At 49.0% G+C, this 24,280-nt stretch overlaps 1 protein-coding gene and 1 pseudogene across 3 annotated transcripts; both read right to left on the reverse strand.

Annotated features, from left to right (window-relative positions):
* Nucleotides 1-4,684: 4,684 nt before the first annotated feature.
* Nucleotides 4,685-5,539, reverse strand: LOC108292459 (annotated as a pseudogene).
* A 4,091-nt stretch (nt 5,540-9,630) lies between these two features.
* On the reverse strand, nt 9,631-22,631 carry PMVK (phosphomevalonate kinase). 3 transcript variants are annotated; one of them, XM_017513419.2, is made up of 6 exons: nt 22,537-22,599; nt 22,168-22,310; nt 17,835-17,898; nt 13,932-14,084; nt 11,328-11,457; nt 9,631-10,172 (listed from the first exon to the last, which is right to left on the reverse strand). In XM_017513419.2, exons 2-6 carry the CDS (start codon nt 22,260-22,262, stop codon nt 10,036-10,038), a joined length of 579 nt encoding a protein of 192 aa, XP_017368908.1. In that variant the 5' UTR covers nt 22,263-22,310; nt 22,537-22,599; the 3' UTR covers nt 9,631-10,035. The 3 variants fall into 3 exon arrangements, with proteins under 3 accessions (XP_017368908.1, XP_017368909.1, XP_017368907.1); XM_017513420.2 differs by lacking the exon at nt 22,168-22,310 and having other exon boundaries at nt 22,537-22,631; XM_017513418.1 differs by having other exon boundaries at nt 22,168-22,579.
* Between the last annotated feature and the right edge of the window lie 1,649 nt (nt 22,632-24,280).

Here is a 24,280-nt window from a genome sequence, read left to right on the forward strand (position 1 = left end):
ATCGCTTGAACCTGGGGAGCCGGAGGTTGCGGCGAGCCAAGATTGCACCACTGCACTCCAGCCTGGGCAACAAGAGCAAAACTCCATCTCAAAAAAAATAAAAAATAAACTAGTGAAGTCTAAATTATAAATTATTGTTGTACGTTTGGTTTAAAGTTGGATGTTAGTCATTTGTATAAAATTCTAGAACGGGCAAAACTAATTTACGGTGAAAGAATTCAAAACAATTGTTTCTAGGAGAGCAGAGATTGAGTGGGAAGAGTTAAAAGGAAACCTTCTAAAATAATGAAAATGTGTTCTATCATGATACGGGGTTGTGTTATACAGGTGCGCACATTTGTTAAAACTCATTGTACTGTACTCTTAAGATCAGTACATTTCACTGTATGTGATTACACCTGAATTTAAAAAATAGATATTTTAACAATATTGAGCCAGGTGTGGTGGTTCATCCTTGTAATACCAGCACTTTGGGAGGCCAAAGTGGGCAGATCACTTGAGGTCAGGAGTTTGAGACCAGCCTGGCCAACATGGTGAAACCCCGTCTCTACTAAAAATACAAAAATTTTCTAGGCATGGTGGTGTGCGCCTGTAATCCCAGCTACATGGGAGGCTGAGGCACAAGAATCGCTTGAACTTGGGAGGTGGAGGTTGCAGTGAGCAGAGATCATGCCACTGCACTCCAGCCCAGGCAGCAGAGAAGAAAAAAATCTCAAAAAAATATATATATATATGGAATCTTCCAATATATGAATATGGTACAATCTCTTTGCTTAGTTTTTTAATTTCCCTTAGCAATGTTTTGCCACTTTCAGTGTACAGATTTTATGTGTCTTTTATCAGATTTATCTCTATTTCATATTTTTATGGCATTGTAATTGGTATTATTCATCTCAATTTGATTGCTCATTGCTAAGAAATAGAAATATTGACTTTTGTATATTGATCTTGCAACTTTATTGAACTCACCTATAAGTTCTGCTAACTTTTTTGGAGAATCCATCCAATTTTCTACATAGAGTATCACATCATCTATGAATAAAGAGACTTTTATTTCTTCCTTCCCAATTTAGATGCCTTTTATTTATTTATTTTTTTATTCTCTTATTGCACTGTCTGGAACCTCCAGTAGAATGTCGAGCAGGTGATGAGAACAGACACCATTGCCTTATTCCCAGTCTTAGGGGGAAAACATTCAGTATTTCACTGTTACGTGTGTAGTTACCAGTAGGGCTTTTGCAGATATTCTGTATCAGGCTGAGGATATTTCATCTACATTAAGCCATTTTTGCATTGCTATCAATACTTGAGACTGGGTAATTTATAAAGAAAAGAGGTTTGATTGGCTCACTGTTCTGCAGGCTTTACAGGAAGCATGGTGCTGGCATCTGCTCAGTTTCTGGGGAGGCCTCAGGAAGCTTGCAATCATGGCAGAAGGCAAAGGAGGAACAGGCATGTGTCACACGGCAAGAGTAGAAGCAAGAGAGAGGGAGAGTGTGGGGAAGGGGCCACACCCTTTTTTTTTTTTTTTTTTTTTTTAATGAATTCAGACAAGGTCTCACTATGTTGGCCAAGCTGGTCTCAAACTCCTGGGCTCCTCCTACCTTGGCTTCTGCCACACACTTTTGAACAGACAGATCTCGTGTGAACTCAGAGCAAGAGCTCACTTATGGCTACGTTGATGGCCCAAGCCATTCACCAGGGATCTGCGCCCATGACCCAAACACCTCCCACTAGGCTCCACCTCCAATACTGGGGATTCCATTTCAACATGAGATTCAGGTGAGTACAAATATCCAAACTCTATCACTGTCTTTCAAGCTTGCTGACAGATTTTATCAAATGTGAATACAAGCTTTGTACCTAATTAGTCATGAGGAAAATGCAAATAAAATGCCAGTGAGGGCCAGGTAGGGTAGCTCACGCCTCCAGTCCCAGCACTTTGGGAGGCCGAAACAGGCAGATCACTTGAGGTCAGGAGCTCAAGACCAGCCTGGCCAACACACTAAGACTCTGTCTCTACTAAAAATACAAAAATTAGCCCAGCATAGTGGCATGTACCTGTAGTCCCAGCTACTCAGGAGGCTGAGGCAGAAGAATCACTTGAACCCAGAAGGCAGAGGTTGCAGTGAACCAAGATTACAGCACTGCACTCCAGCCTGGGTGACAAAGCGAAATTCTGTCTCAAAAGAAAAAAAACCAATGACATACCACTACATACCTACTAAAATGACTAAAATGGAAAAGACTGATCACATAAAGTATTAGTAAGAATGCACAGCAACTGTAACTCTCATTCACTAGTGGTAGGAATGCGGTACAATCACTTTGGAAAACACTTTGGCAGAGATTTCTTTAAAAGTTAAAAAGGTAGACTGGATGCAGTGGCTCAGGCCTGTAATCTCAGCACTTTGAGAGGGTGGGTGGATCACCTGAGTTCAGGAGTTTGAAACCAGCCTGACCAACATGGTGAAACCCTGTCTCTACTAAATACAAAAAATTAGTCAGGCATGGTAGCAGGTGCCCATAATCCCAGCTACTTGGGAGGCTAAGGCAGGAGAATCACTTGAACCCAGGAGGCAGAGACTGCAGTGTACCAAGATCTCATCATTGCACTCCAGCCTGGGCAACAAGAACAAAACTCCATATTAAAAAAAAAAAAAAAATTAAGGTTGGGCACAGTGGCTCACACCTGTAACCCCAGCACTTTGGGAGGCTGAGGCAGGTGGATCACCTGAGGTCAGGAGTTCGAGACCAGCCTGACAACATGGTGAAACCCCATCTCCACTAAAAATTCAAAAATTAGCCCGGAGTGGTGGCACATGCCTGTAATCCCAACTACTTAGAAGGCTGAGGCAGGAGAATCATTTGACCCTGGGAGGCGGAGTATGCAGTGAGCCCCATCGCACTCCAGCCTGGGCAACAAAAGCAAAACTCCATCTCAAAAAAAAGTTAAAAAGGTGGCTGGGCATGGTGGCCCACGCCTATAATCCCAGCACTTCGGGAGGATGAAGCAGCCCTCCACCTGCCAAACCCCTGGACTCAGGAATGCTTGAGCCCAAAAGCTTGAGACCAGCCTGAGCAGCATGCAGAAACCCTGTCTCTACAAAATACAAAAAAATTAGCTGGATGTGATGGTTTATGCCTGTAGTACCAGCTACTCGGGAGGCTGAGATGGAAGGATCACTTGAGCCCAGGGGGTCGAGGCTGCAGGGAGCTGTGATCATGCCACTGCATTCCACTCCAATCAAGAGTGAGACACAGTTTCAAAAAAAAAGTTAAGCCAGGCCCAGTGGCTCATGCCTGTATTCCCAGCACTTTAGGAGGCTAAGGCAGGCAGATTGCTTGAGCCCAAGAGTTTAAGATCACCCTGGGAAACATGGCAAAACCCAGTCTCTACAAAAAAAACACAAAAAGTAGCTGGGCGTGATGGCGAGCACCTGTGGTCCTAGCTACTCAGGAGGCTGAGGCAGAAAAATCACGTGAGCCCGGGAGGTGGAGGTTGCGGTGAGCCGAGATGGTGTCACTGCACTCTAGCCTGGGCAACAGAGCTCTGTCTCAAAAAAAAAAAAAAGTTGAAAAGATACTTACCTCAGATAAATGAAAGCAGAGGTCCACTCAAAGACCTGTACATGTTGTACATGAATATATATAGTTGCTTTATTTGTCATATCCAAACACTAGAAACAACCCAAATATTCATCAACAGGTGAATTGGCAAACAACTGTGGTATATTCTTACCACATACCCGTAAGAAAAAGGGATGAACTACTGATACCAACAATAATGTGGATGACTCTCAAAATAATTATGTTCAATGAAGGAAACTCCTGGGCTCAAGTGATTCTCCTGCCTCAGCCTCCCACGTAGCTAGGACTACAGGTGTTCGCCACACCTGGCTAATTTCTTTTTTACTTTTAGTAGGGACAGGGTTTCATCATGTTAGCCAGGCTAGTCTTTAATTCCGGACCTCAGGTGATCCGCCTGCCTTGGCCTCCCAAAGTGCTAGGATTACAGGCATGAGCCATGGCATCCGCCCAAATTTTATTATTTTTTGAGACAGAGTTTCACTCTTGTTGCCCAGGCTGAAGTGGAATGGCGCAATCTGGACTTCACTGCAAACTCCACCTCCCAGGTTCAAGTGATTCTCCTGTCTCAGCCTCCTGAGTAACTGGGATTATAGGCATGCGCTACCACACCCAGCTAATTTGTATCTTCTTTTTTTTTTTTTTTTTTTTTTTGAGATAGAGTCTCACTCTGTCGCTAGGCGCCAGGCTGGAGTGCAGTGGCACAATCTCAGCTCACTGCAACCTCCGCCTCCTGGGTTCAAGCAATTCTCCTGCCTCAGCCTCCCGAGTAGCTGGGACTACAGGCGCACGCCACCATGCCCAGCTAATTTTTGTATTTTTAGTAGAGACGGGGTTTCACCATGTTGGCCAAGATGGTCTCGATCTCTTGACCTCGTGATCCGCCCGCTTCAGCCTCCCAAAGTGCTGGGATTACAGGCTTGAGCCACCGTGCCCAGCCTTAATTTGTATTTTTAATAGAGACGGGGTTTCTCCATATTGGTCAGGCTGGTCTCGAACTTCCCACCTCAGGTGATCTGCCCACCTCAGTCTCCGAAAGTGCTAGGATTACAGGCTTGAGCCACCTCATCCGGTCTATTATTCTTTTTTTTTTTTTTTTTTGCATTAATTATTTTTATTTAAAGAAAACGGTATACAGTTAACCCAGTTTCGTGGCAAGTTCTTTAGCCTTTGCCTTTTCTAGCTTGGCGATGCGAGCCACAGACTTGGGACCCAGGACATTGCCTCCCCAGTGACGCCGTATCTCATCGTATCTGTCATTGTAATTGGTGCAGCCAGTTTCCACCAGCTTAGCCAAAGCACCTTTGTCTTCCGGATTAATGTGTGTGAAGGCGACAGCGGTGCAGGTCTTCCTGTGTACGAGACGTCCCAGTCTTGCCTTCCCCTTGATGATGCAGTAAGGGACTCCCATTTTACGACAGAGGGCAGGCAAGAAGACAACGAGCTCAATGGGATCCACATCATGAGCAATCACCACCAGCTGCGCTTTCTTCTTTTCCACCAAGGTGGTGACGGTGTTGACTCCTGCTCAGAGGACAGGTGGTCTCTTACTGGGGACGTCCCCTTTGCCAGCCTCTTTCTTCTCGGCCCGGGCCAACAGCCTCTGCTTCTTCTCTTGCTTCGTCTCTGGTCTGTACTTGTGGGCCAGCTTAAGCAGCTGGGTTGCTGTTTGGCGGTCCAGGACCTGGGTGAACTGGTTAATTGCAGGGGGCACTTTCAGCCGCTAATAGAGGATGGCTCTCTGCCGCTGCAACCTGATAGAGCGGGGCCATTTCACAAAGCGGGTGAGGTCTCTTTTGGGCTGGATATCTTGTCCAATGCCAACATTTTTAGGCCTTTTCTCAAATAGTGGATTCACCACTTTCTTGGCCTCCTGCTTCTTGACGACAGCAGGGGCCAGAGCCACCTTCTTCCCCTTGGCCTTCTTTCCTTTCGGCATCTTCGGCGGTAGGAAGAGAGAGCCTGGTCTATTATTCTTTATATAAAATCCTTGAAAATATAAACATCAATAGTGACAGAAAGCAGACCAGTGGTTTCTTGGGAGTGAGGGTGGGGAGTCAGGGATAGGTGAGAGGAGGGATGGAGGGATTACAAGGGGACATGAGGAAATGTTTGAGAGTGATGAATAAGTCCGTGGTGAATGTACTGTGGTTTCACATATGCATACATATGTCAAAACTCAGTAAACTGTACTTTTTTTTTTTTTTTTTTTGCCTTTATTTGAGACAGTGTCTCACTCTGTCACCCAGGCTAGAGTGTAGTGGTGCGATCTCGGCTCACTGCAACCTCCACCTCCCGGTTCAAGCAATCTTCCTGCCTTAGCCTCCCAAGTAGCTGGGATTACAGGCGCACACCACCACGCCCAGCTAATTTTTGTATTTTAATACAGACAGGGTTTCACCATGTTGGCCAGGCTAGTCTCGAACTCCTAACCTCTAGTAATCTGCCCGTCTCAGCCTCCCAAAGTGCTGGGATTAGAGAAGGGAGCCACTGTGCCTCCCAAATTGTACACTTTAAATATATGCAGTTATTATATTCTAGTTATATCTCAATAAAGTTGTTTAGAAATACAATAAAATTTTAAAGAGGCTGTTAGTGTTACAAATCATGATTAAAATAACATATACATACATTCATGGGTGAGTAATAAGTTAAAAAAAAAAAAGTTAGCTGGGCATGGTGGCAGGTGCAGTAGTCCCAGCTACTTGGGAGGCTGAGACAGGAGAATCGCTTGAACCCAGAAGGCGGAGGCTGCAATGAGCGGAGATAATGCTACTGCACTCCCTGGGCAACAGAGCAAGACTCCATCTTGGGGGAAAAAAAAAAAAAAAAAGGAAGAAGAAATAAAATAACATACACATAATATTAAAAATAACTTGGCCAGGCACAGTGGCTCATGCCTGTAATCCCAGCACTTTGGGAGGCCAAAGTGGAAGGCTCATTTGAAGCTAGAAGTTCAAGACCAGCCCTGGCAAACTTAGTGAGACCCCATCTCTACAAAAAAACTTAAAATTAGCCAGGAACAGTGGTGCGTACCTTAGTCCTAGCTATTCCAGAAGCTGAGGTGGGAGGATCACTTGAGTCCAGGAGTTTGAGGCTGCAGTGAACTATAATCATGCCACCGCATCCCAGGCCAGGTGGCAGAGGGACACCCCGTCTTGAAGAAAAAATAAGTATGCAGGGCTTGGTGACTCATGCCTGTAATCCCAGCACTTTGGGAGGCCGAGGTAGTTGGATCACCTGAGGTCAGGCGTTGGGGAGACCAGCCTGACCAACATGGAGAAATCCCATCTCCACTAAAAATACAAAAATCAGCCAGATGTGGTGGCATACGCCTGTAATCCCAGCTACTCAGGAGGCTGAAGCAGGAGAATCACTTGAACCCAGGAGGCGGAGGTTACAGTGAGCCAAGATTGCATCACTGCAATCCAGCTTGGGCGACAGAGAGAGATTCCATCTCAAAAAAAAATTGTGAACTTCGAATCCAGCAGACACTGGGCTTCCTATTTTAAGAGGCATCAGTGACAACCTGTCGCAAGGTAGACATACTCACTGACTTCCCAAGTCACAATCTTGTGACTCCTCCCAATACCCAGAGCCAAGAAAGCAGGGCAGCACCCCTCCCGGAGGACAAAGGAGACCCACCAGTCCCTACGTCGCTGTCTGTGTCAACCCTTACACTAGTACCACACTTGATACGTTCACATCCATCTGGAGCTTTGACCCTCATCGCCAATGAAGGCAGGGATTGGCTGACTCCCAAACTGAGAAGGTACCCACACATTCCCACACGCCAAAGACACCCCCCTCAAGGAAGGCAACAAAACCCAGGGTTTCTGGCACAAGCTTGAACTCCTCCATCTCCCCGACTGCTGTGGCCAATCAGTCCCCAGGTTCTGTGGAACCGTCCATGTCTAGGATTATTTCTGAAAGGGAAACTTTCAGATGGCAGAAACTTGCATGATGGCAGGACCCATGTCTCTCTTGCAGCTATGTCCCTAGATCCTAGAGCCACAGCAGGTGCTCAGGAAGTTGAGTGATTGAATGCATGGTGAGACAGGACCACAGAAGACATGCTGGAATCAAATAGGTAATCACGCCATGCAGTAGGTGTTGCCTCGCCTCCAACATGGAGGTTCTGACCGGGCTCCTGTGCCCAGAACCCCTGCTCCGCTTCAGGCAGTGAGCCAGTTTCACTGATGGGAATATGCCCGGTATCAGGTGGGATGGGTCGGAAACAAAGTTGAATGCCACCACCGACCCATCTGCTTTCCAGCAACCCTCTCCTTCAGCCTGTGCTACTTCTTGCATGGAATTTTGCAGAAGCCTCTTAGCTGGCCCCGTGGACTCTATGTTCTCCCTGATGTGACTGTGTCCTTCCTGCCCTTCTTCTTTTTTTCGAGATGAAGTCTCACTCTGTCACCCAGGCTGGAGTGCAGTGGCATGATCTCCACCTCCAGGGTTCAAGCAATTCTCCTGCCTCAGCCTCCCAAGCAGCTGGGATTACAGGCACCCGCCATTATGCCCAGCTAATTTTTGTATTTTGGGTAGAGACGGGGTTTTGCCATGTTGGTCAGGCTGGTCTTGAACTCCTGACCTAAAATGATCTACCCTCCTTTGCCTCCCAAAGTGCTGGGATTACAGGCGTGAGCCACTGTGCCCAGCCCACACTTGACTTCTTTATACTCATCAAGGTCTGTAGCCCAAAAACTGCCTCCCACATTCATCAGAGTTGGCCCCAGTGACTTTTGGCATTTCCATGACTGAGATTATTCACAATCATTTGCTCCCAGCTCCAGAGAGGGATTTCCAAGCAGCAATGCCAGTGCTCCTGAGACAAAGAGTCAGTGCTCACCTGGTACGGCAGGCCTGGGGTGTCACGAAAGCCCAGCCTCCTTCCCAGAGAACCAAAGTTCTCTTTGGCACTGACTTCAGGCTGCCGGACACCCCTGGGGGGGGGGGGCATCTATTTCTCATCAAGAGAGCTCCTTAAGGAACAGCCCTGTGACCTGTTCATCTTTATGTCCCCAGTGGCTGGCACTCAGCAAGGGTGATGGCAGCATAGCAGAGGAGATCTGGGGAGAAATGTACAAAATTCAGTTTGGGTCACATTGAAACTATAATTTATTTGGCTGTCCCCTTATCTGTGAGAACTAGCAGAATTTGTGGGAGGATTATGAAGCCAGGGCCAGAGAGTTGGAGTGCTTAGGCTTGATCTGGGGACAGCAAGGAGCTGTCCCAAGGGACTTTGTGTCACACCCATAGGACTGTGCAGAAGGGGCCCTGGTCAGGAGTCAGGTGGCCTGGGTTAGAGGCAGAGCTGACACTAGCCCTCTAACCTCTAACCCTGGAGAAGTTGTTTTGCTCCTCTGAGTTCTTGGCATCTACTAAATGCAGATGAAATCCTATCCTCGCCCATCTCATGGGGTGGCTGTGAAGAATCTAGAAGAAATTTGGAAATTTAAAAAGGCTGTATATATTACAAGGGCAGGGCCGGGCATGGTGGCTTACACTTGTAATTCCAGCACTTTAGGAGGCCAAGGTGGGAGCACTGCTGACATTCAGGAGTTCAAGACCAGCCTGGGCAACATAACGAGACCTTGTCTCTACTAAAAATGAAAAAAAATTAGCCGAATGTAGTGGTATGTGCCTGTAGTCCCAGCTACTTGGCAGGCTGAGACAGGATTGCTTGAGCCCAGGAGGTCAAGGCTGCAATGAGCTATGATCACGCCACTGCATGCCAACCTAGGTGACAGAATAAGACCCCATCTCAAAAGAAAAAAAGGAGAGGGGGCACTTGCTGGTGGCACTTTCTGTGATCACAGCCTTTCATGGGGCCATCCCAGAGGTAAGGCCCTCAACCCCGATCCTACCTCCAACATAAACAGGCCTGTTGCTGTGGGTGCAGCACAGGTAACCTCTGTAGGACATTCTAGCCAGGTGGGAGGTGGAACAGGGGCTCCCAGCCACCATGACACCCTAAGGCCTTCTAAACCCCACCCATGCCAGGTTGGCGTCGGGGAAATGAAACAGGCGCAGCTCTGAGTGTATGCTCCGAAGAGATTTATTAATATGCACACTGGGGAGCCCTGAGTTCTTGTCCAGAACAAGGGGCTGAGAACATCCAGTCAGGATGCAAGGCCACCACAGGCTGAGGCGACTGGCGCGGGGGAGACCTGGGGTTTCTCCTTCAAGCACCACCACGTCACCCTCCTTTGCCCTTGCAGTCTCCTACTGAAGAGTATGGCTGTCTTCCGTATTCTTCCATGGAGAAAATGAGATCTCCAGAGGTTTCCTGGCTTGCCGAAAATCCACCAACCACCTCCCCAGAATCTAGACCCCACTCTGTCTGTTCCACATCTCGGCCAGGATCGGGGACCCCCCAACCTGCAGAGTCAGCCCCACCCCCACCTCAGCAGGCCCCAGTTCACTCCTAGAACCTAGTGACTAAAGTCTGGCACGGATAAATTCTATCAGGGTCTCCAGCTGCTCCTCCAGGCGCTGCTCATCTCCATGGTTCTCGATGACCCAGTCAAAGTCCCCAAAGTTGTCCAGGCCACATTCTGACTCAGCGTCATCCACCCCTGTGGAGGAAGCATGGCGAGGTCCGGCGCTCCAGACAGACATCAGGCATCGTGGCCTGCCAGCCCCAGGTGGAGTGGGCCCTTCCCAGCCTCTCCCCAGCTACCCCAGAGCCGAGTGCTACCCACCCAGAAGGTACCTCCCTACCCCTGAAACACTGCAATGGCAGGTTCAGCAGCCCACAGTCACCTGAGCCCCACAGCTGGTCCATGCTGACTTAATTCTTCACTTGCTACTGCCTACAGAGAGTGAATCGGGTCATGCAAAACCACACACAACCCAAAAGGGCACTGTGTTTTCATTTGCTGTCAAGCTGGTTGTGTCCTTTTCTATCCTTAAATCTGTCTGATTCAGTCCCCTCAGAGGGCAGCATGTGCCGGGTTAGAACCAGAGGGTCAGGAGGCCAGGTCCTCCTCTCTCTCTCTGTGACCCTGGGAAAGAGTGATCTTTCAGGCCCGGGCCTCATCTGACCATGGGTAAACTAATAACAGCATGTACCTGCTCTATCTGTTTTCATGGTAAAGTGAGACAGTGCATAGAAAATGCTTAGCACAGGCCTGGACCCCGTGAGTGCCCCAGAAATGAGCAGCATTAGTAGTGGTCATACCCATCGGACCTGAACTGCTCCATGTCACAGTGACCTAGGGCAGGAAGGAAGCCTGAGCTGTGCCTCTGAAGTGCACAGAGCAGGTCCTGGGCTTGTACCATTGAAGCTCCCAGAAAAACTTCCTCTCCACTACTGACTCCCACCTCCGCTACCGACTCTCACCTACCGACTCCCACCTCCGCCACCGACTCCCACCTCCACTACCCACTCCTACCTCCATTACTGTGTTAAACAGCAGTGAGCTTTGTCAGGTTTGCCCCTAAACACTGTCAGCCCCTACCGGACTGGAAAGCAAAGGTGAAGGACCATCGGGGTGGGTCCCAGCCAGACCACCAAAGAAGCCCCCTGGCCATGAGAAGACAGCCTAGGTTAAGCCCAGAGAACCTTAGCCCCCAGGACGCCCTCCACCATGCCACTCCCTAATCAGGAGGCCTTAGATTCCCCTTTATCATCCCTCACTCACTCCCCTCAGGCCTCCCAGGGAAACAGCACGAGACCCAGAGGAAACCGAAGGGTGGGTAGCCTGTGCCCTACACGTGGAGCAACTCACCTGGTGTGAACACCCAGCCCCGCTGCTGTCGGCTCTGTTCCAACGCTACAACGCGGACCGTCTGTGTCACGGCCCCATAGGCCTCCCGAAACCACTGGATGTCAGACACTCTCCGTGTGTCACTCACCAGCTGCAGGGGAGGGACACAGACAGGTGACCAACATGACAGGATGCTGGAAGTGGGGGGAGGTGGGAGGACTTACGGAACCTAGGGCAGTGTGGGGTGTGGCTCTATCCCCCATTACCACGACCATGTCAGCAGCCGGACTCACTATTCACGGATTCATTCATTCATTGAACACACACCACCGAGTGCCAACTACAGGTCAGGCAGTGCTGCTGACAAGTTCATTCATCCAATTATTAAAGAAGTATTATAGCAAATACCTACTGTGTGCTGGGCACTGTGCCAGGTGCTAAGGCTAGAGTGGCAAGCAAAACAGACCCTGTGCCTGCCCTCTCACAGCTTACGGTCTAGTGGGAGAGACGGGCACTGAACAAGTCTTCGGTGATCAAATAACAGTGTGATCACAGTGTATGTCAACAAGTGTCTCAACCTCAACACGGCTGAAACTCAACTCCTGATTTCCTCTCAGGTCCTGTTCCTCCCACCTTCCCTGTGTCAGAAAATGATAATTCTGTATTTGCCCAGCTGCTCAGAACAAAATCCTTGGTATTGTCCACAGCCAAGCCATAAACAAATCCTGTTGGCTTTATCTTCAAAATACAAGCAAAATTGACACCTCCTCCCCACTCTACCTTCACTGCCCTTACGCCCCAACCACAGTCACTTCACCTGTTACAGAAAGGTCTTGGCTGGGCGCAGTAGCTCATGCCTGCACTTTGGGAGGCCGAGGCAGGAGGGTCATTTGAGGTCAGGAATTCCAGACCAGCCTGGCCAAATGAGGAAACCCGTCTCGACTAAAAATAAAAAAAAAAATTACTTGGGCATGATGGCACATGCCTTTAATCCCAGCTACTCGGGAGGCTGAGGCATGAGAATCGCTTAAACCCAGAAGGTGGAGGGTACAGGGAGCCGAGATCATGCCACTGCACTCCAGCCTTCGTGACTAAGTAAGACTCTGTCTCAAAAAAAAAAAACCAGAACGGTCCTCCACCCAGCCCCTCTGCTTCTGCTCCCATCTTCCCCCACAGCAGCTAGGGCCAGCCTTCTCAATCTTAAATCAGATCACACCTCTCCTCTGCCCAGAACCCTCTGGTGACTCCCCATTTCACTCAGAATAAAGCCCCAGCTCTCCCAAAGGTCCTGCCTGGGAGATCTGACCTGACCTCCCACCACTCACCCTCACCCACTCTGGCCACCTGGCTTGTTCTCAGACAGACCAGACACACTCACCACTCAGGCCCTTGCACGTCCTGCTCTTCCTCTGGAAAGCTACTTCCCCAAATATCCGTTCAGTTATCCCTTACTTCCTTTTACTTCCTTCAGGTCTTGCTCAGACATTATCATATCAGGGTGGCCTTCCCAGGCCCCCTTAAAACAGCAAGGCTTCTCGATCTTCCTCATATCCTAGGCCTGCTTTATTTTACTCCCTTAGCATTTACCTCCACCTGACATATTCTGTCTTTATTTTGTGTCTATCTCCTCTCCATCCTCAGCCATCACGTAAGCTCCCTGAAGGAAGAGACTTCATTGCATTTTTGACCTGGAACCACAACTGGCATAAGTAGATACTCAATATTCACTGCCAGAATGAATGAGGAAGACAAAGGGTAGGGTGCTATAGGAGCACCTGCCAGGGAGCACAGTTAAGCCCTGAATATTAGGGAAGGCTTCTCTGTGGAGGTGTCATGTCAACTGAGCTGGAGCTAACCAGGGAAAGAGAGAAAGAAAGGCGGTCCAGACAGATGGAAAGGCATGTGCAAAGGCCCTGATTCCAGAGGAGTTCAGCTGACCAGGAAGAAGTCCACTGTCGCTGCATCTCAAGGAGTAAGGAGGCTAAAAAAGTAGCAGAAACTGGATCACACAAGGCCCAGAAGTTCATGTGAAAGATTTCCATTTTGTTCATGAGAACAATAGGAAGCAACTGAAGTATTCTAAACAGAAGAGTGATATCACCTGGCTCATGTTTTTGAAAGGTCAGTCTGGGCCAGAGGCAGACTGTAATCGGAGCATTTTGGGAGACCGAAGTAGATGGATCACCTGAGGTCAGGAGTTTGAGACCAGCTTGGCCAACATGGAGAAACCCCATCTCTACTAAAAATATAAAAATTAGCTGGGTGTGGTGGCAGGCACCTGTAGTCCCAGCTACTTGGGAGACTGAGACAGGCAGGAGAATCACTTGAACTCAGGGGTCGGAGGTTGCAGTGAGCCGAGATTGTACCATGGCACTCCAGCCTGGAGGACAAGAGCGAGGCTCCATCTCAAAAATAAACAAACAAACAAACAGTAAAAGGTCAGTCTGGCTGCTGTGTAATGACAGACCACAGAGGGCAAGAGCCACAGTTAGAGACCAGTGTGGAGGCCACAGGCCAGAGATGGTGAGGGCTAGGGCCAGGGTAGTGGCAGTGGAGACAGAGAGATGGACACAGCAAAGAGCTAGGGAAACAGATGTTCTTCAGGCTGTCATGGAGCTCTCTTACCCAGATGGGCTGGGAGATGCCCTCCACAACCTTCCTGCAAAAGAAGCCTGGGTCAGCCTGACGTTTCTCCTCTCCCCAGCGGATCATGTCCCTCCGAAAGGTCTCCTTGTAGGTGCTGGCATCCAGGAGTCTCTGGAAGTTCAAGCCATGCTCCTGCCCAAAAGACATTATGTCTGTGTCACCAGCCTTCAACCTCAGTGGTCTCTCCTAAAACCGCAGAAGAACCATCCCTCACCCACACCTGCCTCCCCCAAGGCTGATGCAAGGATTAATGAGGTTTCAGCTAGGACAAAGATCTGCAAGGAAAGAGCCCCAGCAACTAAGAAATCCCGATCACTGGCAGATGGAAGAAAGGTCTGGGGGTAATCCAGAAAGTGTTTCCATTTGTCTTTGAAATGTGTGATGTGATTTCCCTTTTGCAAGTTTTACCTTCCCAATTATTTCTGGCTTAAACTAATCCTGAAATTAGTTTGCACCCCCTGGGCACAGGCTTAGCCTTCATCTAAAGTGGGAAATCTGAGGGGGACAAAAAAACAACAGCATCCCATGTCCTCCCACTAGCATCATTTGCCCCCATCCCAAATCCCAGGAAGATTGTATGTCCGCTTCTCTCCCCCTTACCCCTTCCCATTCCCAGATTCCTGGTGCCTTTGCTGAAACAGCATCACTCCTTTTGGCTCTGGGCACTTGCAAGGCCTCCCACACTCAGAGGACCCCCCAGGCAGGAGAGGCTACTCTGACCACCCTGGAGAGCTCCTTTCTCCCCTCTCCAAGCAGAAGGGTCCATCCAAAGGGATCCAGGATAGGAGGGGTCTGAAAAGCATCACCCAGTTCAGGTTCTGGCTCCTCCGCTAACTCACTGCAGTAAGACCTTCTCCCCTCGGGCTCTCAATTTCTTGATCACCCACCTGCTCCCCCTGCTGCAAGAGAAGGTCAGCAGCCACCTCCTGCTCCTGAACTGGTTTCCCTCCAAGAGCATCGTGGTCTGCATGTCGGTTAGATTTCCCCTTGTGACTTAGGAAATCAATACATGAACATTTCATTTTGGTTTTGTTTTTTACTGGGAGTTGGGGACAGAGTGGTGCTGGACTTCCACAGAGCAAGGGCAGACTGGCCTATCAGAGTCTTCCATGGAGGTTTTAAAAATGCAAACTCCTGCCCCTTTCTCCTCCCGCCCCCCACCCAACCCCGCCAGTCTGACTCAGTAGGACTGAAGCAAGACCTGTCTGGGAACTTTGGAAGATCAGTTTTGAAAGTGCTCCTGGAAGGCCTTTGGAAGTGTCTAGGCCCCAATGGGGAAGGCTCAGTGCCTCCCCCTTCACCCCTTCCCTCCTCCCATCCCCCTACCACCACCCCACCACCCCAGAGTCTCTCCCAGTCTATCTCCTGAATACAAAGAAATTCTGTATCCAGTTTCATTTGGGAAAGAATCCTGCTTAAAAGTTTTGACTTTGGGAGGCCGAGGCGGGTGGATCACGAGGTCAAGAGATCGAGACCATCCTGGCCAACATGGTGAAACCCCGTCTCTACTAAAAATACAAAAAATTAGCTGGGCATGGTGGTGCGTGCCTGTAATCCCAGCTACTCAGGAGGCTGAGGCAGGAGAATTGCCTGAACCCAGGAGGCGGAGGTTGTGGTGAGCCGAGATCGCGCCATTGCACTCCAGCCTGGGTAACAAGAGCGAAACTCCGTCTCAAAAAAAAAAAAAAAAGTTTTGAAACCCAGGCCAGGCAAAGTAGCTCACGCCTAAATCCTAGCACTTTGGGAGGCCACAGAGGGAGGATCGCTTGAGCCCAGGAGTTGGAGACCAGTCTGGGCAACATAATGAGAGACTCCCATCTCTACAAAAAAAATTTTTTAACTTAGCCAAGCATGGGCCGGGCACCGTGGCTCATGCCTGTAATCCCAGCACTTTGGAAGGACGAGGCAGGCAGATCACCTGAGGTTGGGCATTTGAAACCAGGCTGAGCAACATGGAGAAATCCCATCTCTACTAAAAATACAAAATTAGCTGGGCATGGTGGCACATGCCTGTAATCCCAGCTACTTGGGAGGCTCAGGCAGGAGAATAGCTTGAACCTGGGAGGCAGAGGTTGCAGTGAGCCAAGAACATGCCATTGCACTCCAGCCTGGGCAACAAAAGCAAAACTCCATCTCAAAAAAATTTGAAAAAAGACAGCCAGGCGTGGTGGCTCATACCTGTAATCCCAGCACTTTGGGAGGCCAAGGCGGGTGGGTTTCCTAAGCTCAGGAGTTCAAGACCAGCCTGGGCAACACAATGAAACCCCATGTCTACTAAAATACAAAAAATTAGCCAGGCCGTGGTGGCATGCACCCGTAGTCCCACCTACTCAGGAGGCTGAGGCAGGAGAATTGCTTGAACCAGGGGGGTGGGGGTTGCAGTGAGCCGAGATCGAGCCATTGCACTCCAGCCTGGGCAACAAGAGTGAAAGTCTGTCTCAAAAAAAAAAAAAAAAAGTTTTAAAAAACTAGCCAGACACAATGGCATGCACCTGTATTCCTAGCTCCTTGGGAAGCTGTAGTGGGAGGATCAGGTGAATCCAGGAGGTCAAGGCTGCAGTGAGCCATTATGCACCACTGCACTCCAGCCTGCACGACAGAGCAAGACCTTATCTCAAAAAGAAAAATAAATTAAAACACTTAATTTAGTTCTTCCTACAATTCCTCAGGCTGCCAACCTACAAATGGGTCTGTTCAGCTGATAAGAGATGACCCCATGCTTCCTGCAGAGGCAGAGCTGGCATACAGAAGAAGGGGCAAGTCATTTTATGTGGCTCCAGAGGCCACACTCAGGCCAACTGACCATGGGGCCAGAGTACATGTCCCAGAAGGGTGCACTTAGAGGCCAAGGGCAAAACGTGGGTGTCAAGAGGTCTCCTCACCACGTAGGAAGCTGATCATGCCTTCCAGCTTCCCTTTCTGAAGTCTAAGATTCTGAGAGTTCCTACTGACTTATTATTCTATTTTAGAAATCTCCTTTTTTTTTTAATCCATTTGGTTCAAAATGCAAAGATACACATTGATTTACAGTGAAAAAATCTCTCTATCACCCTGTCCCCTCTCTGCGGGCAACCAATGGTAGTTTCTAATGTGTCTTTCCCACGCAGTGAAAGAACACATCCAGGCACTGAAACAGTGCCGAACATGAGATAGGCACCCCATAAATACTTGTTAAATAGCTGAATATATGAGCAGATATAGTCATAATTCTTTTACAATTCTTGGTCACAGAGTCCTTCCTGGAGTATACTTCAGTTTTAGACAAATGGAGCATTCTCTACACACCGCTATACATCTTGGTTTTGTCTTTTTTTTTTCCACTTAATAATATATTTTGACAATTTTTGGAACTAAATGTCTTTTTTGTTGTTGTTGTTTACTTTTTAAAAAAATCTTTTTAAGAAATAGAGACAAGACTTCACCATGTTGGCCAAGCTGGTCTCTAACTCCTGGACTCAAGCAATCCACCTGCCTCAGCCTCCCAAAGTGCTGGGATGACAGGCGTGAGCCACTGCGCTCGGCCTGTACTAAATTTCTAGGAGCAGAGTTCCAGGGGCTGTGTCAGGCCAGCTGAGTGAGGGCACGGTGTGAGGAGACACGAGCAGGTCCTTACTAATCACACAGCATCAGAGCTGCCAACTGGAGTGTCAGCAACCTTTCCTGGACACACCTTCTGGAACACGCTTGAAAGGGAGGGAGGCTATTAGCAAAGAAACGTAAGCTAAAAATGCCCCCGAAAGGTCCACTCACAGAAACTAAGAGCTGGCCACCACCCAGCCAGCACTGGTCACGGGGATCATACCAGTGAATCAGGCAGCAGCGGCTAAAAAGTCCAGGAGCCAGCCCCTCCCACCACACCAGACGCCACAGAGCACCACCTACCTGAGCATACTGCTCCTTGAGTGGACCAGAGAGCCGGAGGACAGCACAGACATCAGCTCCGAGTCTGTGGGACAGGAAGATCAAAATCCAGTTAACCTAGAATTTCCAGGAGCTTCCAAGTCCCAGGAAGGGAGTCTAGAGGCCTGTGTTGAAATCCCTTTCCTACTACTGGTATTATGTAACTTTGGTAGGTCTCAATGTCCCTGATCCTATTTCCTCATCGGAAAATGGGAGTAACACTTTCTGTTCTGTCTCCCACACAGGATTATTATGAAACTCTAATGAATATAAAAGAGCCCTGAAACGAACAGGTAAAACCTATAAAGTGATAATTACAGTGTGAACAGGCACAGCGATATTCTGGCTGGATTAGATTATTGCCCAGACCCTAAACTAATCATCTCACAGCCAGGGGTATCTCAGTCTCTGCTGACTTGGTCGCCATAACGTAAATCATTTACTCATTCACTGGTTGGACATGGTGGCTCACACCTGTAATCCCAACACTTTGGGAGGCCAAGGCAGGAGGATTGCTTGAGGCCAGAGTTCAACACCAGCCTGGGCAACATAGTAAGACCCAGAGATACCATCTCCACAAAAAAATTTAAAAACTAGCTGGGCATGGCAGCATATGCCTGTAGCTACTCCCAGCATTCTCCCAGCTACTCGAGAGGCTGAGGTGGGAGCACTGCTGAGCCCAGGAGTTCCAGGCTGCAGTGAGCCATGATTATACCACTGCATGCCAGCCTGGGAGACAGAGTGAGACCTACCAAAAAAAAAAAAAAGCAAATTTAAAAAATGAAACAAAAAAACTCATTCTTTCTTTTTCTCGTTGAGACAATGTCTTGCTCTGTCACCCAGGCTAAAGTGCAATGGCACGATCTTGGCTCACTGCAACTTCTGCCTCCCGGGTTGAAGCGATTCTCCTGCCTCAGACTCCCAAGGAGTTGGGATTACAGGCGCCTGCCACTATACCCGGCTGATTTTTATATTTTTAGGAGAGACAGGGTTTCGCCATGTTGGCCAGGCTGGTCTCAAACTCCTGAACTTGCAACTCGCCCACCTCAGCCTTGAAAAGTGCTGAGATTACAGGCGTAAGCCACTGCACCTGGCCTTTTTTTTTTCTTAAGATGGAGTCTCACTCTGTCACCGAGGTTGGAGTGCAGTGGCACCATCTTGACTCACTGCAACCTCTACCTCCTGGCTTAACTAACCATTTATGGGGTGCCTTATTTGGATGTAGATGATACAAATGTGAGTAAGATACATGCTTCCTGTCCTTGCCTTGAGATGCTCACAGATACACTTAATGCACGGGAAAATAAGTGTTCTTTTTTTTTTTTTTTTGAGACTGAGTCTCTCTCTGTAGCCCAGGCTAGAGTGCAGCGGCACAATCTTGGGTCACAGCAACCTCCACCTCCCAGGCTCAAGTGATTCTCCTGCCTCAGCCTCTCAAGTAGATAGGATTACAGGCGTGGGCCACCACATCCAGGTATTTATTGGATTTTTTTGTAGAGACGGAGTCTCGCCACGTTGCCCAGGCTGGTATTCAACTCCGGGTATATAGAAAGTGCCTTGGAAGGAACCATTATTAATGCTTCTTAGAGAGACCTGCAGCTGAAGGTCTTGAACTCCTGACCACGAATGATCTACCTTTCCTGGCCTCCCAAAGCGTTATGATTACACGAGTGAGCGACCATATCTGGCGATAAGTGTTTTGTTTTTTTCTTTTTTTCAGCCCAAAGCTTTACTGTTTGTTGTCAAAGTTTTGGTTTGGTTTTGTTTGTTTGTTTGTTTTTTGAGATGGAGTTTCGCTCTTGTTACCCAGGCTGGAGTGCAATGGCGCCATCTCGGCTCACCGCAACCTCCGCCTCCTGGGTTCAGGCAATTCTCCTGCCTCAGCCTCCTGGGTAGCTGGGACGACAGGCACGCGCCACCATGTCCAGCTAATTTTTTGTATTTTTAGTAGAGATGGGGTTTCACCATGTTGATAAGGATGGTCTCGATCTCTTGACCTTGTGATCCACCCGCCTCGGCCTCCCAAAGTGCTGGGATTACAGGCGTGAGCCACCGCACCCGGCCTGGTTTGGTTTTTTAAGAGTCAGGGTCTTGCTGTCACCCAGGCTAGAGTGCAGTGGTGTGATCACAGCTCAGTACAATCTTGAACTCCTGGGCTCAGACAGTCCTCCTACGTCAGCCTCCCAAGTAGCTGGGACTACTGACACACACCACCACACACAGCTAATTTTTTTAATCTTTTGTAGAGACAGCATCTTACTATCTTGCTCTGGCTGTGTTCTTGTTTGCATGTTTCAGATGAGGAAGCTGAAGTTGCCAAAGGAGGATTGACTCCCCCAAAGCAACACTGTAAGTAGTGAATCCAGGATTGGTAAAATAATTATAGCCAATATTTAGTTCCTGCACCTTTGTTAGGTGCCAATAATTATTCTAAGCCCTTCACACACATTATCTCATTTAATCCTTTACAACCACCCTATTATTATCCCCATTTTACAGGTGACAAAACTGAGGCATAGGCCAGGTCTGGCGGCTCACGCCTATAATCCCAGCACTCTGGGAGGCCAAGGCGGGCAGATTACCTGAGGTCAGGAGTTCTAGACCAGCCTGGGCCAATATGGTGAAACCTGTCTCTACTAAAAATACAAAAATTAGTTGGGCATGGTGATACACACCTGTAATCCCAGCTACGTGGGAGGGTGAGACAGGAGAATCGCCTGAACCCAGGAGGCAAATGTTGCGGTGAGCTGAGATCAGACCACTGCACTCCAGCCTGGGTGACAGAGCAAGGCTCCATCTCAAAAGAAAAAAAAAAAAAAAAAAAAAACGGAGGCACAGAGTGAATAAGAGATGTGTACAAGATCGCACACTAATCAACAGTGAGCCAGGATTTGCATCCCAGCAGTGTAATTCCAGGGCCTGCGCTTCTGACCATTATTTGACGTCAGGGTATGGAGGTGGGGAGAAATGCAACTCAGGAAAAGTGGTGAAAAATTCAGGTGGTGACCTCTGCTCTGGGCTCTCCCACACCTTTGTAGAACCCCTGTGGTACCCAAAAGCAGCTTCCTGGTACCCCCACCACACTAGCTTTCGAGAGGAGCCCCGCTCCACTTTCTCCCCATCCTCTGCTCTCCTAGCCCGGGTCTCAGCAAAATTCTCCTGCACAGAAAGATCGTGCTTTGACAGAAGACTGAACAAAAGGGTATCATCATTTGGGGAGGCAGTCAGAAAAACCAGAAAGAAACCAGTCCTTGGCACAAGACAAAGCTGAATTTGTTTGTTTTTCTTTTTGTTTTAATTATATCTTCTTTTAACTGCTGAGATGCCCATCATGAACCACAAAGCTGAATTTGAATCCTGGATTTGCCGCTTACTTTGTGTCCGGCAAAGTTTTTTTGTTTGTTTAACTTCGTACATTATTTTATTTTATTTTATTTTATTTTATTTTATTTTACTTTACTTTGAGACAGGGTCTCAGGCTCTACTGCGTGGGCTGGAAGCCAGTAGCGTGATTATAACTCACTGCAGCCCCCGGGCTCAAGCAATCCTCCCACCTCAGCCTCCTGAGCAGCTGGGACTACAGGTGCTTGCCATCGCGTTCAGCTAACTTTTTAATTTTTGTGTAGAGACTAGGGCCTCACTACCGGGCTCTCAAGTAATCCTCGCGTCTCTGTCTCCCAAAGGGCTGGCATTACAGGCACGACCACCACACCCGGCCTGTTTAACTTTTTAGAGCTTCAGTTTCTTCGCCTCTGAAACGGAGATACTAATAATGCTACACAGTACCTAACAAAGAGGTGAAGAGGATCTTTTAGTTTTGTTTTTGCTTTGGGCAGGGTCTCTCTGTCGCCCAGGCTGGAGTGCAGTGACGCAATGTCGGCTCACTGCAACCTCCGCCTCCCGGGCTCAAGCGATTCTCCTGCCTCAGCCTCCCAAGTAAATGAGATTACAGGCGTGGGCCACCACGCCCAGCTATTTATTGGATTTTTTGTAGAGACGGGGTCTCGCCATGTTGCCCAGGCTGGTATCCAACTCCTGGTATACAGAAAGTGCCTTGGTAGGAACCATTACTAATGCTTCTTAGAGAGACCTGCAGCTGAAGGTCTTTGGAGACGTGGTCACCTGGTTTTTGAGGCTCCCGTGTGTAGACTGCTGTTTTATGTGATGGTGACATTTTACCTTCCCCAGCCCTGTCTTCCTCCTGCCCTGCAAACGAAGGACCCCTACTCCAAAGCTCACTCCGTGACACCCAAAGCCCCCCTCGTGTCACGTGGTGCGGAGAGCTCCCCTTCCACCTTTCCCGCCTCACGGACACCTGCTCTGCAGCGCCTCGGTCACGAAGTCCTTCCCGGATTTCCTCTTGCCGCTGAACAGCAGCACCAGCCGCGGGGCGCCTCCCAGCGGGGCCATGGGGCCGCCACGCTTCGCGGTGCCTGAAGCTGACACTTCTCCCTACCCCTAAAATCAGGATACCTCACGGAATGGACGCGGCCACTGGGCGGAGAGGCAGCAGGGAGCCATCCAGCCCCTCCTCGCCATAGCTGAGAACAGAGCTGACCGCCCGCGACCGAGCGCTCAACTCAAGTCCAAACAGATACTGGGAGAAAAGGGTAAGACATGCGGAGAGAAAAGCGATTCCTTCCCAGGGCAGCCTCCCCTAGTGATGCTCCCCCGTCGGAATCACTTAGAACAGTCCAGCCCCGCCCAGAATCTTCGCTCACAGCCCGGCCTGCTCTACTGACACCCGGGGAGGAACCGGACGCGTCTACCTTCCTCCGAGGGGGGTGGCGTCTGAAATTTCCTGATGCGAACCCCATGTTCTCTTCCGCGCAGCCCTAAAAACATGAGGGAAAAAAATCTCTGGAGCGCAATCACATTGGAGACGTTTTGAAAACTGGCTTTTTGTCCGTGCGTTATAGCGCATGTGCCACAGCAAACCTGCGCGCCCCCTACAGTGGGAATGGGTCTTCCTGGGGGCCCTGACGCGAGGGGCGTGTCTGGCACGTCATGTCGGGGGAGCAGCAGAATCGCTCACGTGCTATTTTATTGTCAGGCTGATTTATAACCCGAGACGCCACTGCGATTTGGACCTTTAAGGCCCCCGAGAAACCTTTGATCCCTTTTTGGCCGCGGCCGCCGGCCCGAAGGTTTTCGGAAGTAAGAGCACTTGAAACGGCGTGGGTGACATCAATAGTATAGGTGAAGGGAGCGTTGAATCCCTGGATGAGATTGCCTGGTTTCATCCGAAATCTGGCGTCCAGCCAGGAGTTTGAGAGACAGAATGGGGTGGTGATCTGTCCTTTCCCTGACGCCCGCTTCTGCCTCTCCCCGCAGCAGCTGACGCGTAGCCCAGCTGAGTACGTGGAGTTGTTTTTGGCTATGACTTGCCATCCTGCATTTTTCTGAGCATGTCAGAAGAGAGCCTGCAACTCATTACTGCCTCCACTAGAGAAACAGTGTAGTGTGGAGACTTAGGGAGAAACCATTAATTTCCTGAATGTTGAAAAGAGGTACAGAAGAGTGGTCAGATGCAAAAAGAACAGAGTCCAGGAGGGTGTGTGTGTAAGAACAGACTCCAGTGTGTGTGTGTGTGTGTGTGTGTGTGTGTGTGTGTAAGAACAGACTCCTGTGTGTGTGTAAGAACAGACTCCAGTGTGTATGTGTGTGTGTGTGTAAGAACAGACTCCAGTGTAAGAACAGACTCCTCTGTGTGTGTGTGTGTGTGTGTGTAAGAACAGACTCCAGGAGGGTGTGTGTAAAAACAGACTCCAGTGTGTGTGTGTGTAAGAACAGACTCCAGTGTGTGTAAGAACAGACTCCTGTGTGTGTGTGTGTGTGTAAGAACAGACTCCAGTGTGTGTAAGAACAGACTCCTCTGTGTGTGTGTGTGAAAGAACAGACTCCAGTGTGTGTAAGAACAGACTCCTCTGTGTGTGTGCGTGTGTGTGTGTGTAAGAACAGACTCCAGTGTGTGTGTGCGTGTGTGTGTAAGAACAGACTCCTCTGTGTGTGTGTGTAAGAACAGACTCCAGTGTGTGTGTGTGCATGTGTGTGTGTAAGAACAGACTCCTCTGTGTGTGTAAGAACAGACTCCAGTGTGTGTGTGTGTGTGTGTGTGTGTGTGTGTGTAAGAACAGACTCCAGGAGGGTGTATGTGTGTGTGTATAAGAACAGATAGCAGGATGGTGTGTGTGTGTGTGTGTGTGTGTGTGTGTGTGTAAGCAACCCAGAAAGCACTGCACTCATCAACGCACTAGAAGGCAGCACAGAGTGGAGTTTCAGCCCCAGCCTGGACACTTAGCAAGTGACTCTGAGCTTACCACTGATAATGTCCACTTTCCAGGGTTACAATTAGAAGGAAACTAAGAAAATATATGACAAAGTACAATAAAATACTTTGTACATTCTCAAGTATCATCTAGATGTTA

This window comes from Cebus imitator, unplaced genomic scaffold (assembly GCF_001604975.1).
Source record: "Cebus imitator isolate Cc_AM_T3 unplaced genomic scaffold, Cebus_imitator-1.0 Scaffold491, whole genome shotgun sequence".
NCBI classification, from domain to species: domain Eukaryota; kingdom Metazoa; phylum Chordata; class Mammalia; order Primates; family Cebidae; genus Cebus; species Cebus imitator.